Source organism: Onychostruthus taczanowskii, unplaced genomic scaffold (assembly GCF_017590055.1).
Source record: "Onychostruthus taczanowskii isolate IOZ18803 unplaced genomic scaffold, ASM1759005v1 scaffold17, whole genome shotgun sequence".
Taxonomy (NCBI): Eukaryota; Metazoa; Chordata; class Aves; order Passeriformes; family Passeridae; genus Onychostruthus; species Onychostruthus taczanowskii.
Genome location: NW_024498906.1, coordinates 1,488,002 through 1,505,585, shown reverse-complemented (window position 1 = coordinate 1,505,585; position 17,584 = coordinate 1,488,002). Strand labels below are relative to the sequence as shown.

General features: G+C 38.8%; 1 protein-coding gene across 5 annotated transcripts in view; it reads left to right on the top strand.

Annotated features, from left to right (window-relative positions):
* SH3KBP1 (SH3 domain containing kinase binding protein 1) overlaps positions 1-17,584 on the top strand; it is a 211,649-nt gene that overhangs the window by 119,865 nt on the left and 74,200 nt on the right. For all 5 annotated transcript variants that reach the window (XR_005952296.1, XM_041399855.1, XM_041399857.1 and 2 more), the window contains one exon: positions 9,440-9,636. Coding sequence is in view for 4 of the 5 variants with exons in the window: in XM_041399855.1 (XP_041255789.1) it covers positions 9,440-9,636 (197 nt within the window). In the remaining variant the exon portion in view is untranslated. The remainder of the gene's footprint in view (positions 1-9,439; positions 9,637-17,584) is intronic.

The following is a 17,584-nucleotide window of genomic DNA, read 5'->3' as shown; positions in this document are numbered from 1 at the left end:
TAAAGCTCTTTTCATTTAATCTTCAGGTTTTTGGCTTCTGCTTTTTAAAAGAAGGGCACATCCTGCTTTTCATGTTCTTTTACTGCCCTGGTAATATAGAAAAGGAGAGAATGCTTTCATCAGATCCAAGACAGAGGAAGCAAGGAAGACAGAAATCTGTCCTTCCACCTGTTTCCTCATGGAGAAATCAAGCTAGAAGATTCACATTTGGTGTGTCTAAGTGCAAAGTGTTCAGTCCTGTCTTCCAGTGAACAGGATGTTGTGCTAGCTTTGACATCTGCTTTTCACCAGAGAGCTTTCTCTTGAGAGGATCCATGCTAAGCTGCCCTTCTTCCTCCTTAATGGGTGGGAGTGTTTGGTCTTCTACCTCTGAGGACTTCTGTCTTATGCATGTTGACAGCAAAGGATGAAGTAGTTAAAGTCACATAATTCTATTCTGATATTTGCCCTTACATCTTTTTTTTGTTTGTTTTTCTTAACAAACCTGATCCTTTTTTTTGAACAAAAATCTATGTGAATGTGTGCAGCTCTGAGTATTTCCTTGTGGAAAATTATTTCCCTGTCTACCAGAATTCATTTTGCAGCTCTTTGCAAGCTCCAACCAAGCCCTTGCTCTGCCTGGAGCAGACCATGTGGCTGGTGGTCTTCAAATTTTTGTGCTGCTTCTCACCTTATATCTCCATGACTGCTTTTCAATCACTCAAATTTCATGCTTCTTGCAGAGTTCTTAGACCCTCATGTCCTCTAATCCACCCACGTGATGAGCATGATAAGGATTTATGAAGTTAATTTCCAGTATGCTTGACTTCAGACATAAAGATGAAGCTTCAAATCAGATTCAAGGTCTGCCTTTGGAGCCTTTAATTTCACAATCTTACTGGGTAGTGCTGCCCTAACATTACCTTTCAAAGTTCTCCAAAAGTCTGCTCTCCATGCGCAGCCTGTTATTCATTAAGAGCCAAATCATCCTTCCCCTCTTCTCAAGTCATCTAAAGTAAGCATAACTGAAGCCAGGAAGAATTCACTCATATTTCCAGTTGTGCTAGAGCTCTGCATTTAGTTCTTCTTGTTAATCCTGCTGGCCCATTGTTGTGCCATGCCACAGAAAAGAAATTGTATCAAACTGATTTCAGAGTGCAGGATTGGATGGGTGTCCAGAGGAAAGCTTGATAACCAGCTGCAAGAAGACAGCTTAACCAACAGTAGATTGTCTGCCATTGCTCTGGGCAAACACCCATCTAAACTTTGTTTTTAAAGCTGATAAAAGATATCTGTTTATACTACCTGGAGTTGGCTTACTTGTAGGTTTAATTCTACCTCGCTTGGCATTTGGTTGAGACTTGCATGTTTTTAACTGCTGCAGAGGTGTGTTACTTTCTCCATGAAGGTGCATCTCAGAAGGCCAGATCTCCAGATACACTTACGGCCTGTTTGTTGCTTTTTGGGTTGGAACTGGGACTGAGGAATACACAAAATCAGGTCAAACGGGGAAGTCTTAAACGAAACAAGGGTTTGCACTGTTCTTACTATCAGAGATGCTCTTATCTAAACTAACACTCAAAAAGGAGGGTCCCTTACTCTCCCTGCTCCATCTATTTACAGCTCACTTCCTGCAAACTTACTCATCATGCTCTTCCTGAACAAGAGGTGGTGCAGCCAGCTCCTTCCATTTCATGTCTCCTCTATGGTCCATATTTTTAGGCAAATATCCATGAGCTTATGTCTCCAGTGAAAATCATTTGGAGACATTCCACAGAATTGTTTTCATTTAGGGATGACTGGTTAAAACAACTCATAGCTGCTCTAATTTCAGCTTGCTGATTTCTCTGTAAATTAAGCTGGAGTCAGTTCATAACTTTAGATTAGTTATGCCTAGGCAATGCTTGGATTCGCCTGTATCACATTGCATGAAGTGTTGCTCAACTTTGTAATCAAGCTTAGAGCTTTTACTTCACAAACACATGCTCAGTGCTAAATACTTTTGTTTTGAAAGCCATTGTCCAACTGCTGCATTTAAAATATACTTTCTTACTTAACCAAGGCCTGTAATAGCTGTTGAATTGGTCGCTGCTTCTAGAGATACCTTCCACTGAAATATGCAAGATTATCTCGTGCAGAAACACCCAGCATTGCCTTTATATGCTGACATGGCTTTCCTGGTCATGAGGTATGCCAGGCTCCGCTCAGCAACAATTCCAGCTCCTTTGGCATTCTGCTCATCAACCTGCTTCAGAAAATCTTTGCTACTGCATATGCTGGGTGAAGAGAGACACACAGCAACAAAAAACTTGTCGTTTTGTTGATCACAGCCCTCTTTTCTCTCACCCTGCAACTTTCGTGCACCTCCACGAACAATGCTTCTTGGATTTCTAATTATTTTATTTTTACTGATTTAGTTTCTCTTTCTTGCTTCGCTTTCTTTCTCTTCAAAGATGCAATAACTGAGGAACAGTGCAGATAAAATGCTTGATTTGACAAATATTTGCCTCTCTTTCCTTATATGTGGATCCACAATGCTGTCAGTAATAGCTATTAGATATAATGGAAGAAGATCAGGATCGTTGAAACAGAAACATTCGTGAGTAACCTCAATTGTGTTTTGTGTTTTCTATGCTCCACCACTTTTTTAACCCCTTTTTTTGTCTCCCTCTCCTTAATTCTTGAGGAATTATGGCTGGTCAGAGTTCTGAGAAATCAATATGGCTGATGTATTTATGATGTTGTAAATCCCATTTAGGAGTGTCGGAATGTGAGCCAAGTTCAATGAATGCGCAAAATGTGGATTTTAACCGTTCTGAAGACAGTTACAACTTTGTATTTCTCCTCACCTTGTTACAACTTGCTTGCAAAAAAAGAGCTTGTATCAAATACACAGCTGCTACAGGTGCTGCAATGAAAAATAACACCTGAGAAAAAAAAACTATAAACTTGGGGGAGGGAAATTTTCATTATTAAAAATTAGCATCCTGTTTGCTGGAGAACAAATGTACAGATGACATGCGACTGGAGGCCGTGTGTGGAAAAATGATCTTGACTGAGGTGAAATGTGAAATCCTTCTGTTGTTTGGGATTCCCACTACCAAGCAGTTTTCCACGAGTTTCACAAACGATGGGTACTTAGTGGGTGGCAGGTAAAGAACCCTGCTGCCTCAGGTGGCAGGTAATGCTTCCACCTCCTTCCAGGTGTGATAATGTGCCTGTACCTGGTGAGGGTGGTGAAAAAAAGTAATCCCCAAATGAAGAGGACAATGGTTGTCTACAGTTGTATAGCTCCTAAATGAATTATTGTTCCTGTTTGCTCTTACAGTACTTGGGGAAGAGGCTGGGGAGGTGGGGAAGCCACCAAGTTCTGTACTGATGGCTCTGTACTCGTGCTGCAGAAGATGCTTGTGCTGCATCACCCTCAATGCATGCTGCTACATGGGGCCAGGCACTGCTCCCCTTCCCCTTGCATGACCACTTGTGCAAGCATAGAAATCTTGGGGCATTTCTTATGTGGCAAGAACTGTTATGCAAAGGAAAATGAACATGTTGAAAGCAAATGACAAAATATTTAGCTGACATAGTTACATTTTTTCAAGGAATGACTGAGAATAACAAATAATTACTAATATTGAGCTAGTATGCCTCAGCTATTTGTACATATAATCATTTTTGGTAAAGAAGCATTAATTTGTGTCTTGAAAGAATGAATTTATTAATCTTTAAACTAAGAAGAATCAACATGTCTTTCTCCTACAGTAGTATTTAGAATCCAATTTAATTTTCTGGGTTTGATTTTGTTATAACACTGGAATGTTGCTGGAATGTTGTTGGGGATGGCTTCAACAAAATACAGGATTTTGATAGAAAGCAAGCTCAAGATTAATACGATATAGGATGTGGGTATTTGTTCTGTGTTCACCAGTATGTGAGGAAAAGGAAGAAGGACAGTTCCTGTCTAATCTACTGCAATTACCATGGATAATTTCACCACCTTTGTCATTCAGATCAGTCACCCGGGTGTTCCATGCTGTCATTCTCTAAATAGAAGGAAAAGACATATTTCCCCTTGCTTTCCTTCCCTTCCATAAAAGTAGAAAAACTCAATAAGCTTCATTTACAAATGCCTTTGTTCTATTAAACACAGTTGGCAGTGTTTCTCTCTGGCTGCCATACCAAACCAGGAGATCCTTTGCATTGTCCTAGGTGTGTGCCTCTGAACAGCTGCCATCGCTTAACAAAGCTGAGAAGTGCTTAGAGGGCCAGAGCACCACTGGCCTTTACTGTTACCGTGGTCCATCTTTTTGCCCAGGGCCATAAATTGTCAGCAGAGAGAGCAATCCAGAATAAAGAACAAAAATTAAATTGCTAATAATAGCTCAAAATAGAAAGTTCTGTAACCTTAGAATGTATTTCCTTTTCTCCCCTGCCATTTTAAGCTACTTAGAAATAATTTGTTTCCTGCTTTGAATGGAGTTAATTTTACCACAGCTGTTTATTTTTGTTTTAACAGCTTTAGTTACACAGCGCTTTATCATTCCTAACTATCTTTCTGATTTAGAATCCTGGTTTGATGCCAGCACAGCTCTGGGAGGGTGTTTCTGAATTAAGTCTGATGTTGTGGTCTCTTTTTAATCCCTGTTTGAGCTAATCTGTTTTGGTACATTTCAGAATGTTGCTTTCAAAAGACCTGTAACTGCTCTAGCAGGAGTGTGGTGTGTTTGAAATGTCTTTAGGAAACTAATCTCTCTTATATACCCATAGAGGAAAAAATGTGTGAAGTGTGAAATTCCTCCAGACACTTTTGAGAAAATTTAATCTTCATGAATACTAAATGAGCTTGCATTTGTAAGGAGAATGAATCAATATAGAATCAAAATTCTGAGTGTTTTTAAAAAGCTGTAGACCTATATCTTGGTCCAGCCAAAAGCTGGGAACCGTTGGCCCCTGGGAATTTTAACTCCTTGCTGGTGATGGTGCCCTTGTTCAGACTTCAAGAAACTTCCTAGAAAAATGCAACCAGTGCTTAGATTTGAGCTCTTACCTTATGGTGCTACAGATGATTCAGCAACAATAAATCTAGGTAAAAGAATAGCAGTTTTGCTTATAGAGCCAGAAATTTGAAGTGACACTACAAAAAGACTTGAGAAATATGTCCTGAGAAATATTAAAGTTCTGAAAAAACTTTCCTGTTATTAAGACTGATGTGATAGTAAGCATGTTAGTGAGCACCTTATCGATGTTATGTTCTTAGCTTGTCAGCTCTCCAAATGCTGACAGAGAACTGACAGATTCTAGAGAAGTTTCTGTTTAAAAAAAAGTAGCAAAAAATAGTGAGAGGCCTGACTACTGTAGCTTTTATCCTATACTGGCTTTATTTGAAGTACTTAATGGGCTTGCAAGAAGAGCAGGATGTTCTCAGTGTTTCTGAGAGCAGTTTGATGAGCTGCTGGCCTCACCCTTGTGCTCCAGCCCATGGCTGTGGTAGAGCACAGCTGTCTCAGGCTGAGTGGGTGTGCTGGGCAGCAGAGGGGGACTGTGACGACTGAAATTCTCTCCAGTTTCTAATGTTCATTTAGCAGCCTGACCTCCCTAATAGCTGTAGCTCTTCAAGAAGAAAATTTCGTACTCAAAATGCGTAATCTGACAGTCTGAGTCACTCAGGTTCCTGCCTATATTCCAGCTGTGTCCATGGGCTACATTTATGTTTTAGAGAAACTATCCAGCCAGCTGTGTTCTACCACACAGCTAAGCTATTTGCATAGTGGCAAAAAAGTCTATTAAAAGCTGAACAAAAAACAAAGCAAAACAAACCAACAAAAAACCAAACCCAAAACCCAATAAAAACACAAACAAACTAACAAACAACAACAAAAAAAACAAACAAAAAAACACCCAAAAACCCCAAAAAAACCAAACCAAAACAACAACAACAAAAAAACAACAAAAACAAAACAAAAAAAAAAACCCCAAACAAAAAAACAACAAAAAAAAAAAAAAACCAAAACAAACAACCCTGGTGTGATTGGAAGAGGAATATTTTTCTGGTTTTAAGAGGAAAGATCACCTGAGCCAGGTTGCAAGTGCACCAAGAGAACTGCTGATAGGTACATACCGATACATATATATACACACATATAAATGTATTAGGGAACAACCCAATGAAAAAATAAGTGAGGAGAGAATTTATCAGGCAAGGATGGGCAGTGTGTTGCAAATCCTTGCTTCGAAGTTTTTTATCTGTCCAAATCAGAAGAGTCTGGACAGGAAGGTAAGAGAGAGTCTCCTTAGCATGTCTTTAATAGTAAGAGCACGTTAGACTATTTTCTACAGGACTGTTCTGTACTCTAACAATGCATTATTCTTTCTAAAAGTTACTACAGATCCTCAATTTATCTGATTTGTTCTTCTCTTTTGTCCCCTTTGTCTCTAGGTTGTGTTAAGAGCACAAGCAAGCCTTTTATTCTTACTGATTTATTTAGTTAAGTGCAGAGAACTTCTCAGTTTGGGTCAGTCAAAAATAATTAAATTAGGTCATTTTCCCAGTTGATCTGGAAGAATTCTTTTTAACTTTGAAGGAGCTTTGTATCTGATCACACAAATGCAATTTAGTTTGGACAGGCCATGCTCCAGTCCATTCCTCATTAAAAAAAAAAAATAAATAAAGAAAAAAGAAAAAGAAGCAATGCTGTTTCCTATGTAGCTTTCATTTTGAGGACCCTATACTGAGACAGATCTGTGGCAGTATAGAGTACAAACAACTCTTGGATTATCATCAAGCACAGATGGGTGCTGCTTGGGAAATCTGTTGTGAGCCTGAGGTGAGGCTTCTGATACAAAGTGTGGTGCCTCATCACAGAAGAATGGTCATAAAAACTGAAAATGCCATAATGAAAAACAAGTGATGACCCAGAAACAAACAAAAGCTTTATTCTTATTAGATCCCCTTGAGGTTTCTGATCTTTCTTTCATGTATACTTCAAAGATCTGAAGTCCATGTGAGACCTGTTGAGTAATTCTCACAATTACTTTCATATTTTAATTCCATCCACTGACCAACGTCCAGATCTTCTTCTTCTTTCTATTATTATTATTCTTCCACAACTAGGATTCCACAAATAGGCAGAGTACCTATTTTAATAACCTATTTTAAATATAGCTTTTCTATTCATTCAGGGAGTGGCAGTCATGGATTCTTATCAGTTACTTCTGGAGGGAGGTGTCTTCACTGCTTCTTCCCTCCATCACAGAATAGTTTGAGATTTTGGCAAGGATGACAGTAGAAACCTTTGCCAGAGGGTAATTTTCCATATCAAGATATTTTGTTCAGCTAAAAGACAATGATCACTACAATTTGAGTTTTTTGAGTTGTGGGAGTTTTATACTCAGTATAGTCAGTTGCTGACCTTCGTCTTCGCAGTTAGAAGTGGTAAATAAAGTTGGTTCTAGCTTCTGTCTCAGCCAGAGCCCTAGTGATTGCTAATTTGCAAAGCTGGAGAAGGTCCAGCTGGTAGAACTTACAACTCCTTCAGTTATTGCCCAAGTCAGAGCAAGGGGAGGGAACAAGAAAGGGCCAGTGACTTTGCCACGCTGCAAAGAGATTTATACCTGTCTGGCTTAATTTACCCTTGCATCTCCGAGTACCTCTGCTGGAAACACTGTGCAGTGGCTCTGCTATGGATAACCACTCCTCTCCTGCTCTCCAGAGCACCCGGCAGCATCAAACTCAATGCTTAAATTCCCTGGTTAATGATTTCCTGTGGTCTGGAAGAGAAGTAGTACACAAGATTTATTTTACTGATAGTAGGCATGCTACTATTCTAATTACCATAATAAATATGATAATTAACCAGATTTGAGGTTTTCTTCCAGGTCTATGTTAGAAAAATAAAACATAAAGAAATCAATAATTTTGCATATTTAAGAAAAGTATTGTAATATAATTATTTAATATCCATTTAAATTGCAATCCTGCACAGCTTATGGAGCAAATAACTTGTTCAGTGTTATTTGAATAGAACTGAATACCTGAAGAAATAGAAATATTACTGATGTTCAACAATAGGTGCAGCAGCCACTCAGGAGGTTAGAGGGCCAAAATGTTTTGTTTAGTCTGTAGTCTTTCTGTTTGTTTCTAATTGGGAACTTTCTCTAATTCTGCTTTTATACACCTTTCATGTTAAAGATACAGAAAATCTCAGGGCAGCATATCATGGCTTATCTGTTTTTGGCTGAAAGTCCTGATGTGACATGATTTCACTTCCTAGAAGCACCCTGGTTTGAAACCCATTTAACAGATGAACTTCTCATGTCCTGGATCATGAAGGTGTACCTGGAGGCCTCAGGACTTGCACTGGTTTCTGTGGTTCATCTGTACTGTCAGCCTTTTATGATGAAAATCAATTGAAATTGCTTTGTCAACCTTGATATAAAAGTAATTAAGAAGAAAATCTTATTTGAAATTCTTCTTTGACTTGAAAGAGCCACATCTGTGACATCATGTGTGCTTGTTAGGGAAATGTGAGGATTTGAGCTTCTTATTATCAGGTAGAGTTAGTGTTGTAGTAGCAGCAATTGCTGTGGTTTTCCTGGAAAGGTTTTCCTACAGTTCATGTAGGGAGGCAGATTTAAGTGGTCTAGGGAAGGAAACTGCAGTGGGTCACTTTGCTGCCCGTGGCTGTTTGGCCTGATGCACTCTTCTGTAAAGTGGCCGAAACATCACTTTATTGAATCTGTGGCCTCTGCTATTTGAGCAACAGATATTTTCAGATAAATGCAGATAATTTTTCCTATTCACTGAAAGAAGTAATGCAAATCAGAATGTCAGTTTTGATCTGTTATATTCCTAGAGGAGAGTGTGCATGGGTGCTTTTCTTATGAGGCTGTCTATGCTGCAGAGAGGTTTAATTTTCAGCAGGGAACATATTATGCAGCTTATTTGATTGCAAATTTGTTTGAACAGCTTTCAGCTTTATATTTCCCACTTAGGTAATGTAGCTTTAGATACTAATTGCATAATTGGCTTGAGTCACACAGATTTAAGGTACAGCATGCCTGATCTGACTGCTTGTTAGCTTTACGTGGTTTTATACAACAGGAGCCTTGCAGCTGAATTTAACTCTTTCTTTTGTTGAGGTCTCTTCCAAAGAGATTTTGCCTGAGGAATAAGGATTTTCTTGGTGCTCAAGAAATCACCATCCTCAATTGTGAAGTTTTGGTGCTGGAGTATGCATGTTATGTGAATTTGTGGATTGGTGTAATTTCTAACAAGTACACCAATGAGATGAAATAAAGTCATTTTTCCAAGTCAAAATGAGTGCATGGCACAGAGAGCATCTTCTCTACCTGTTTCTTGTGGTTTCGTTTTCCTCGAGAGGATGGTGGGAGGGATCATTTTCCATTCACAATCTGATCTGAAAATAGTGAGTTTCACACCTTTCATCCCTCCTTTTCACAGGCCTGAAAGATGCTACAGGCTCTGAGAGTGATGGTGGTGACTCCTGCAGTACAAAATCAGAAGGAGCCAATGGAGGCACGACAATCCAACCCAAAAAGGTCAAAGGTGTTGGCTTTGGAGATATCTTCAAAGACAAACCCATAAAACTACGACCAAGGTCAATAGAAGTTGAAAATGACTTCCTCCCAGTAGATAAGGTATGTGTCCTTCCTTAATTGTCTCTTGGGTTTAAAGAAGTTTTTGTCTTAAAGTTTTAAGTTCTGTCACTGGCCAAAACTTGAAGCTTTTTTTTAGGCCATTATTTCCTAATTTTTCTGTAGACAAGGTTCTGCTTTTTTCATTTTTGCCTCAGACCAGAAAATGGATTCCAGTGAGGTTAGCTGCATGATATAATTAAACATTTAAAAAGTTAATTGCTCTCATGTTCTTTAGGGAAACAAACAAAGAAGTGCATGGTTTCCAATGAAGTCATGACTGAAAAAAAAAAATCTGTGAAATCTTTCCTTTAAATGAACACTCAGATTTGCCTAGAGTTACTGATGTGCTGAGAAGTGTTAGGAGGCTTCTACAGCCTCAAGTTCTGCTATGGGCATAGTTACATGATGTATTTTCTTTCAACCACAATCACCCCCAGTGGTGATTTTAGGAAGCTCCTGGGCTTTTGATACCTGGTGAGGCAACTTCTCACCTTTTGATTCATGCTTGTCTACTTGTCTGTAGAAACAGGCACTACAGCAAGTACCTTTTTTTGGCCTGCAAGATTATTCTTTTCAACCTAGATGATTCCAGTGATCTGATTTATAGCCCAGCACCTAGTCCCACATCCACCCTGAGTTACAGCAGTACAGGAGGAGGTCCTGCAGAGAGAGATGGAAACTTCTAAGCTAGATTATGCTGAGGGACATTTGGTTAATATTTCGCAGATGACCATTTTTCATTTAGTATAAAGAGGGTAGGGAAGAGCTGGAATAATCTAAATAAAGTAAAAACCTAGACTGGATTACTGCTTGACCATTGCTGACTTCTTCAAAGCCTGCTTGCCTTCTGTTTCTGGGTGGACTTCCTAACTCACATGTGGGGCTTTGCAGGAGCATTTATTTTCATTTGAAGTCTTTGAAGTGTCCTTATGAAGTAGCCTTCATTCCTTGAAGGAAAATGTTACTCCACTTTATAATTATGTGAAGTCTTACCTTTGTTTTGCACAAACTAGCAGCTAACAGGTTTTTTACCCAGCCAAAAATGGAACATACAATTTTCAGGAAACTTGTAACACAGACCTTCCTTCCTATGTCTTCAGATTTTCCTAAAATTGCCTTGGTTAGTAGAAAATAATGGCTTTATTTTGTAAACACAATCCATCATTTTTGTTTGAAATGTGTAGATAACTAAAGACAGCACTTCTTTCCTGTTGATGCTTTTTTCCTGTCTAGGATTAGGTTAACCTTTGAGAGGTGCCATTCAGAGGTTTCAGCACTGTGGTCTTTGCCTGGTACCAGCACCAAAACATGAGGCGGTGACACAATGTCTGTCAGGACTGCAGACCACTAACCTCCCTAAACACTTTTTCCCCTGCTGCAAGAAATTTCTCCCTTGCCATGTTCTTTAGCATGTAATGCTGAGTGTAAGAGAATCCTGCATTAATTTGGCCATCACTAGCAAGGTCCAATTTAGCCTGAAAGCTCTGCATACTGGTTCAAAGTGTAGCAATGCATGAAGAGTTCCACATCGTTCATATTTTTCTCAAGCAAAGTAGTTTTTAAAGGGATCTTTGCCCTGTTATGTGTATTCATCATTTACAAGTAGCCTTAGATTTTCAATAATTTGTAAACTTCTGAAGAAGGAGTAAAAATGCATTCCTCTATTTCCCCTTTTTAATTTTTATTTTTTAAACTTTCTGAAGTTTGGAGACCCTAAAACTCTTTCTGTTGCTTCTTCTTCATACAGTTATTGATGAAACATTATTGATGTAATGATAATTTTAACTTTTTTTGATTTAAAATATTTCCTAACAGCAGTTGTTTTTTAAGAAGCATCAGTAAGCTAGTGTGAGGATTTTATAATGTGGGATTATTTATAACATGATATTTCTCATGTAAAATGTCAGTCCCATTTACAGAAGAATCAGCAGGGTCTTATTTTGTTGGTGTTATCACTTTGTGTTCTAATATGTTTTCAATTTTATGAATCATAAGCTTAGATCATATTTCACACAGAATTACTGGGGTGTTAAAAAGGCTTTTACACAAATATTGGCAGGAACATGAAGGCAGAAAGGTTTGCTGCCATGTGAGCAGAAGCAGATGCCATTAAGGTCTCCTGTAAATCACCAGGCAGTTTAATGTGCTTCAAGTGTTTGCTCAGTGGTGACAATGTGGGATATAATCACCCTTGCCTTTTAAGGTGATCAATAAACTTTCAATAAAAAGCAAAACTGAGGAATTGTGTGAAACCCCATTGGTTTTATTGGTGTGCAGAATTCATTGCTTAGCTGTAATTTGTTCTAAAATCAAGAGGCATATTATCCTAGTGAAGTTAATGATGTAGTTTTGGGAGATTTGTTTGAGCAGCACTATCAGAGCTCTGCTCTTTTAGAAAAATAGAAGAATCAAATACTTATGCTTTGTAGTCCATTTCATTGCCTGTTGGTGCTGATGAGTTCAACCACTGGCTGTGTCTCTGCAGAATCAGATTCCTGATGCTTGGCTCTGACAAATTTCCATTACTGATAAATGTAAGTGAACTGATTTACAATGCTGCACGTGACTGAAGTCATGGTCACGTGCAGTCAAACTCACCAACAGACGAGTTTTTAGGAGAAATACAATATACATACAGACAGGTTGTGTGTCCTGAGAAAATTCAGGGTAACACTCTTGAGCAGCACAATATTTATGGTCAAATAGAAATGCCTGTCTCACATGTCTCACCTCAGCTCTGCAGCTTCAACACATTTAAACAGGTGCTTATTCTTACTTATTTTTTTCCTTTTTCATTTTGTAGTAGCTTATCTAAAGCTTCTGTTGCTAGGTTGGACTTCCTTCCAATATAATCTGTATGTGCTTCCATTGTTCTAACAAGCTATCATTTTTTCCTCTCCTGTATCTAAGAATAAACCTCTACAACTACGGGAAAATTAATTCAACCAATACATTTCTTAGTCTGAGTTAACTGTATTGGGTTGATTTGTCAGCTGAGGCTTCAGCTTGGAAATGGTAAAGACCATGATAGATGAATATAAAGTAAAAGGTCTTAAAAAGCTATTTTTGTCTTTCTGAAAACTGTCCTTACTGCAGAAGAGACTATTGAAAGTACTTTTTACATTTTCCACTTGACATGTATTTGTAACTTTCTTCAGGCAAAACTTTTATTGTTGGCTAGCAGTGGTGGATTTGTTTAGAGCTAGATTTCATTAACATCCTTTGATGAGATCACAGTAATGTTTGCCACAACTTAGTGTAAATTATATACTCGGCCATCAGCCCAGGGAGTATTGCAGACACTGTAATGATTTAATATAAAGGGGGAGGCTTTCATGGCTCTAGAGTCAGCAACTTGTAAGATCTAGTTAACTGGTGTTTAGGGATCCTTACTGCAAAGCACTGAATTCATACAGAAATTTTTATTTTTTTATATATTCAGTATGTTTTGGATAGGAGAAATGGAGAAGAACTAATGGAAGTAGACACAAGGGCTAGAAGGGCTAGAAGCTCTTGTCAATTATTAAGTCTACCTGTCCTTTGTAATAAGATAAAAATTTGTAAACTCTGAGACTGAATGCCTGCAAGGTCTGAGTTTCTATTTTGAGCTGGCAAGCCAGGAACCAGAAACTGTGCTGGGAGTCTGTCTTTGCACACCTGTTCTGACAGTGTCTGCCTGCCTGCTTGCAGAAAACATTTTTACCCCTTAATTTTCAGTTGTCATTTAAAGAGAACTCTTTGAGAGACACAAGTTGGAGGCTCCTCCTGGTGTTTCTGAGCCAGCTGAGGATGAGCCTGAGCTCCGCCAGCCCTGCCCAGAGGCACCTGTGGTGCAGGGCCAGCCCTGGCTGCGTGTGCCACGTGTGTCTGCAGCTCACAGCTCATTGTCACTTGCTTTGCGTCTCCCATGCCTTTGGAAGTGCTTCTCCCCTAATAGAAATGTTGGAGTCAGTGCTCAAAATCCTGAGATTAAAAATGGATGCAAGAAAAGCCACCTGGTAGTGACTAGCAACACTATTAAAAACACCTGCTGAGGCAGAGAGCACACAGTGGGAGCACCAAGTGTGTGTGCAGCACTTTGCACTTGAAAGCACAGGTTTCTGGCATTCCTTTCTTCAGAGACAGCCACCAGCAGTGGCAGCAGCGGACGTGGCAAGCATCAGCAGTTTGTCGAATTCCGTGTAGGAACAGAGGAGGCACTCATCTGTTCAAGCTACATTCATGTTCTGCTTTGAAGTGTCTGTCTGCTGCAGTCTGGCATCCCTGCCCTAACCATTTATTCTAGTGCCATCTTGTGAGGAAAGCTGCAGGGGAAGAAGGACCCTGACCCTTCTGCAGCTGTCATGAGAGCAGGGCTGCCTGCAGCAGGGTCCCTCTCCTTTGCTGGTGTGACTTCCCGTTCCTTGAGTTCACTGTGGAAACAGGATTTGTGTTTCTTTCATTATGTGAAAAAACAGTATACGTTTGCAAATGGTGGCTGATGTTCATGAGGCAGTGTGGACATTATAAATAAATACTTTAAAAGATTTACTACCCTGTTCTGGAGGAATAAGAAGGAGGAGTAGGGGAATTAAGATTGACAGGGAAAGTTGAAAAGCAGCTTGCCCTATTTTGGGGAGGCAGACTCAAAGCAGGACCTAGCGCTGAGGGAAATGAATGAGAAATGCAAAATTAAGTTTAAAGAGAGATATAAATTCAATAACTTCAGCTGGCAGTGACTCTTTGCTGAGTCACTGAACTGTGCAATGTGAGTGCAGAGTGACTCCTGATGTCCTGAATGCTTCCTTCCCTTCCGTGCTATCCCATCTGTGCTTTCATGTTCTGTCACTTTGGTTTCTGAAATGTTCAAGCTCTCTGAACAGATTTGTCCAGGTATCGATGACATGGTTCAGCTTACACATCAGCCTGCATTACTGGTTTTTGGCAAAGGATTGCCAAAAAGGTGTGTAACACACCAAGGGTATGTGTTACTCACACACTGGTTTGTGCTGTCTGTGATGTTTTATGAAAAGGGTTGTTTTTTTTTTGTTTTGTTTTTTTTTTTTGGTTTTTTTTTTTTTTTATTAAAGCAGCTATTTGACTGTAAATAATTGCAAGTTAGTTGTCCGTGCCACAAGACTCTACATGTATACAGTTGGACTTTATTCAGAAAAAAAACTGTCAGTGTGAAAGAAACACACCAAACATATGCATGAAAGTATTTTCAACTGTTTCTGATTCAAGCTGCTTGAAGAACATCTTAAAATAGAAGCAGAGTAGTGTAAGAAGTATTGATGGTACTACCAGTTATTCCTAAAAGCAATGTGGAAGGTCTGATCTGTCCTCCTGGGGCACAGACTGAGTCCTCCTGGAGGAGTGCTCTGTGGGAAAGAAAACTCCTGTTATTTCAGTCATGGTTTTGATTAGGAAATCTTAGGATGCTCCAGTCAGAAAAACAGGATGTGTAGGTTTAAGCTAATGCAATTTTATTTCATAATAGGATGGCAATAAAAGTCTATATATTTTAAGTTGCCATGGATCCAGCTGGTGATCATTAGCTTGCAAGTCACTGTAAATCTCTGAATTTCTGTTGTACCATTACCAGGCCTTTTACCCCAAAAGGCATTCTAAAAGAAGAATTGTTCAAATTCCCAAAACGCTTTGCTTACATAGCTTATAATAAAGCTGATTTCCTGAGTTTCAAAGGTACTTGATGGAGCTGTAAACTGAATTTCTAGGAACTTTTGTCTCATGTTTCAACAGTACAGAGAAAATGCTTCAGAAGGTAATAGTACTGACATGCAAGCTAGCTGAGTTACTGTCTGATGAGTTTAAGAGGACTGGTTCCTGAAGCAATATAATTTATTTAAATCAATATTATTTCATTTTATAAACTGTCCTAGTGTTTCTCAGTATTTTTCTTTCTTGCTCCATTTCGACTTTGTTGGATAGTATAACTGATTTTAATTACTACATCTGAGTTGTTACATTTTATAACTTTGACAAGATTATAAAGAAATTATAATGAAATAACTTCTGGTATTCTTAGCACACATTACCTTTGAAAATTGAAGAAATAGTTATGCAAAAAAAATTACCTGCCTTGACATTTACTTACACCACTTTGAAAATTACATAAATAAAAAGGCTGATGAATTTAAACCAAATTGAATATAACCTTTGAAGTCAAATATATGCCCTCATCTCTTGTTGCCTATTTAGATTTATTACCTTGTGGAATTTTTCTGAAATGTTTTCTTTCTTTATATTTTTCCTAGCTGAGGATTACTTTTTAGTAGTCAAATGAAAATGAGAGTGTTTAATTCCTTGTGGCTTGCTTAAACATAAATCTTTAATTTCTTCAAAATCATCTGTGTCTTTCCCTCCCCTGACCTTATTCAGACATTTTAAAGTTGAATGTTTTTAGGGAGGCAGCATTAAGAATTTATAAGATTTTAATGGAACAGAGCTTCATGTTTATGATATTTCAGCTTCTTGAATATTTTTCTTTAAAAAACAAAACCCACAATTTTGTTCCACAAAATAACAAAGAGATAAGTTACCTGAAATTTCAACCTTTTTTCCCCCCACCAGAAAGACCAATACATTCAGAATTTGTCATGAGCTCATTTGTCGATAGTTATTTGCAATATTTACTGCCTGGGCTGTTCACAAAAGTTCTGTAAATTGTCACTCACATCCTTGCTTTTCTTAGCTGGTGGTCTCAAGAAGCCAGGAAAGTTTAAGCTGGAAAGGAGAGGAAACTTCTTGCTGTGAGTGAGCAGAGGTAGGAAAAGGTCCAGATTTCCTGTGAAATAAACAAGTGGAACTTTTGTTTCCTGGGGATGGCCCGGCCCGTGAGTCAGTGTCAGGGCTGGGCTCCGGCTCTCGCTGAGCTGAGCTCATGCAAGGCAGGGGCAGCACTCCAGGACTCTCCTTGGACACTTCCAGCTGCTGAAAGGCAGCTTGGCTTCACAATGGGAGAGGAGGTATTTCTTTTACAATTAGTTGGGGTTTTCTCTCTGTGGCTGTTTAAAAGTGTATCATACTCTGCATAGCACAGGTTTCATCTGTAGGGTTCTCTGGCTCTTCTGCACACTTTGGAGATGCTGGATAGGGAAAAGAAAAGAAGGAAAAAGAGTGCTGAGGATCCTGAAATCCACTCCTGCTACGGAGGTCCATATTAGAATAGGGGGTTACTTTTGTGTGAAAACCATATTCTCTCCTGGCTCTATTTAGCTTGCGTTTTTTCCTTTCTGCCTGTTTGGCCATTAAACTTGCACACGTGTTTTCTATTTCTATGTGATGTGGTTTCAATTTTCTTACTCTAAAGAATAATATAAGTTTAGAGTTAAGCAAGACAAGTTTTAAAGTCTTTAGGATGTGTTGCTCTTTCAAATGTTTGCTTAGTAAGTGAAAATTCACCACTCCCACCCTGTGTTTTTTCCTTCCTAAATACAACAGAACTGTACTTCTTCTTGGCAGAAAAAAGAGGAAGAGCTTTACTAATTCCTCTTCTGTGTGAGGTGCCATTTGTCCAAGTGAGGAAAATGGGTATGAATGAGTGGTTTAGAAATTATATTGTGATAATAAAACCTACATGGAAATTATCCTTTCATTCCCCCCCCGCAAAGAAAAAAGCAACTAGAATCAACTGTTTGTAAAATTTTATAGAAAGCTGAATGGAGAGATACCAAGTAGACTGTTTATTTGGAGATACTTTGGGAGCTCTTAGTACAAATATATAAATTTCCCTCAACTTTGGCTTTTCACAGCAAAAGTCAGTAAGCTGTGTGCAGAAATGAAGCAACAAGTTTTTTGAATTGCCTTTTCTCCTAAAATGTGCCATGTGTCTTTCTTGTTTTCTGCCTTAAATAAGGAAATGAGGAAGGAGGAAAGTAGTGTGAAAGGATCATAGATAAGCCAGGCACTTGGTAAGATAAAAAATCTGTGGGCCAGTTTCTAAGAA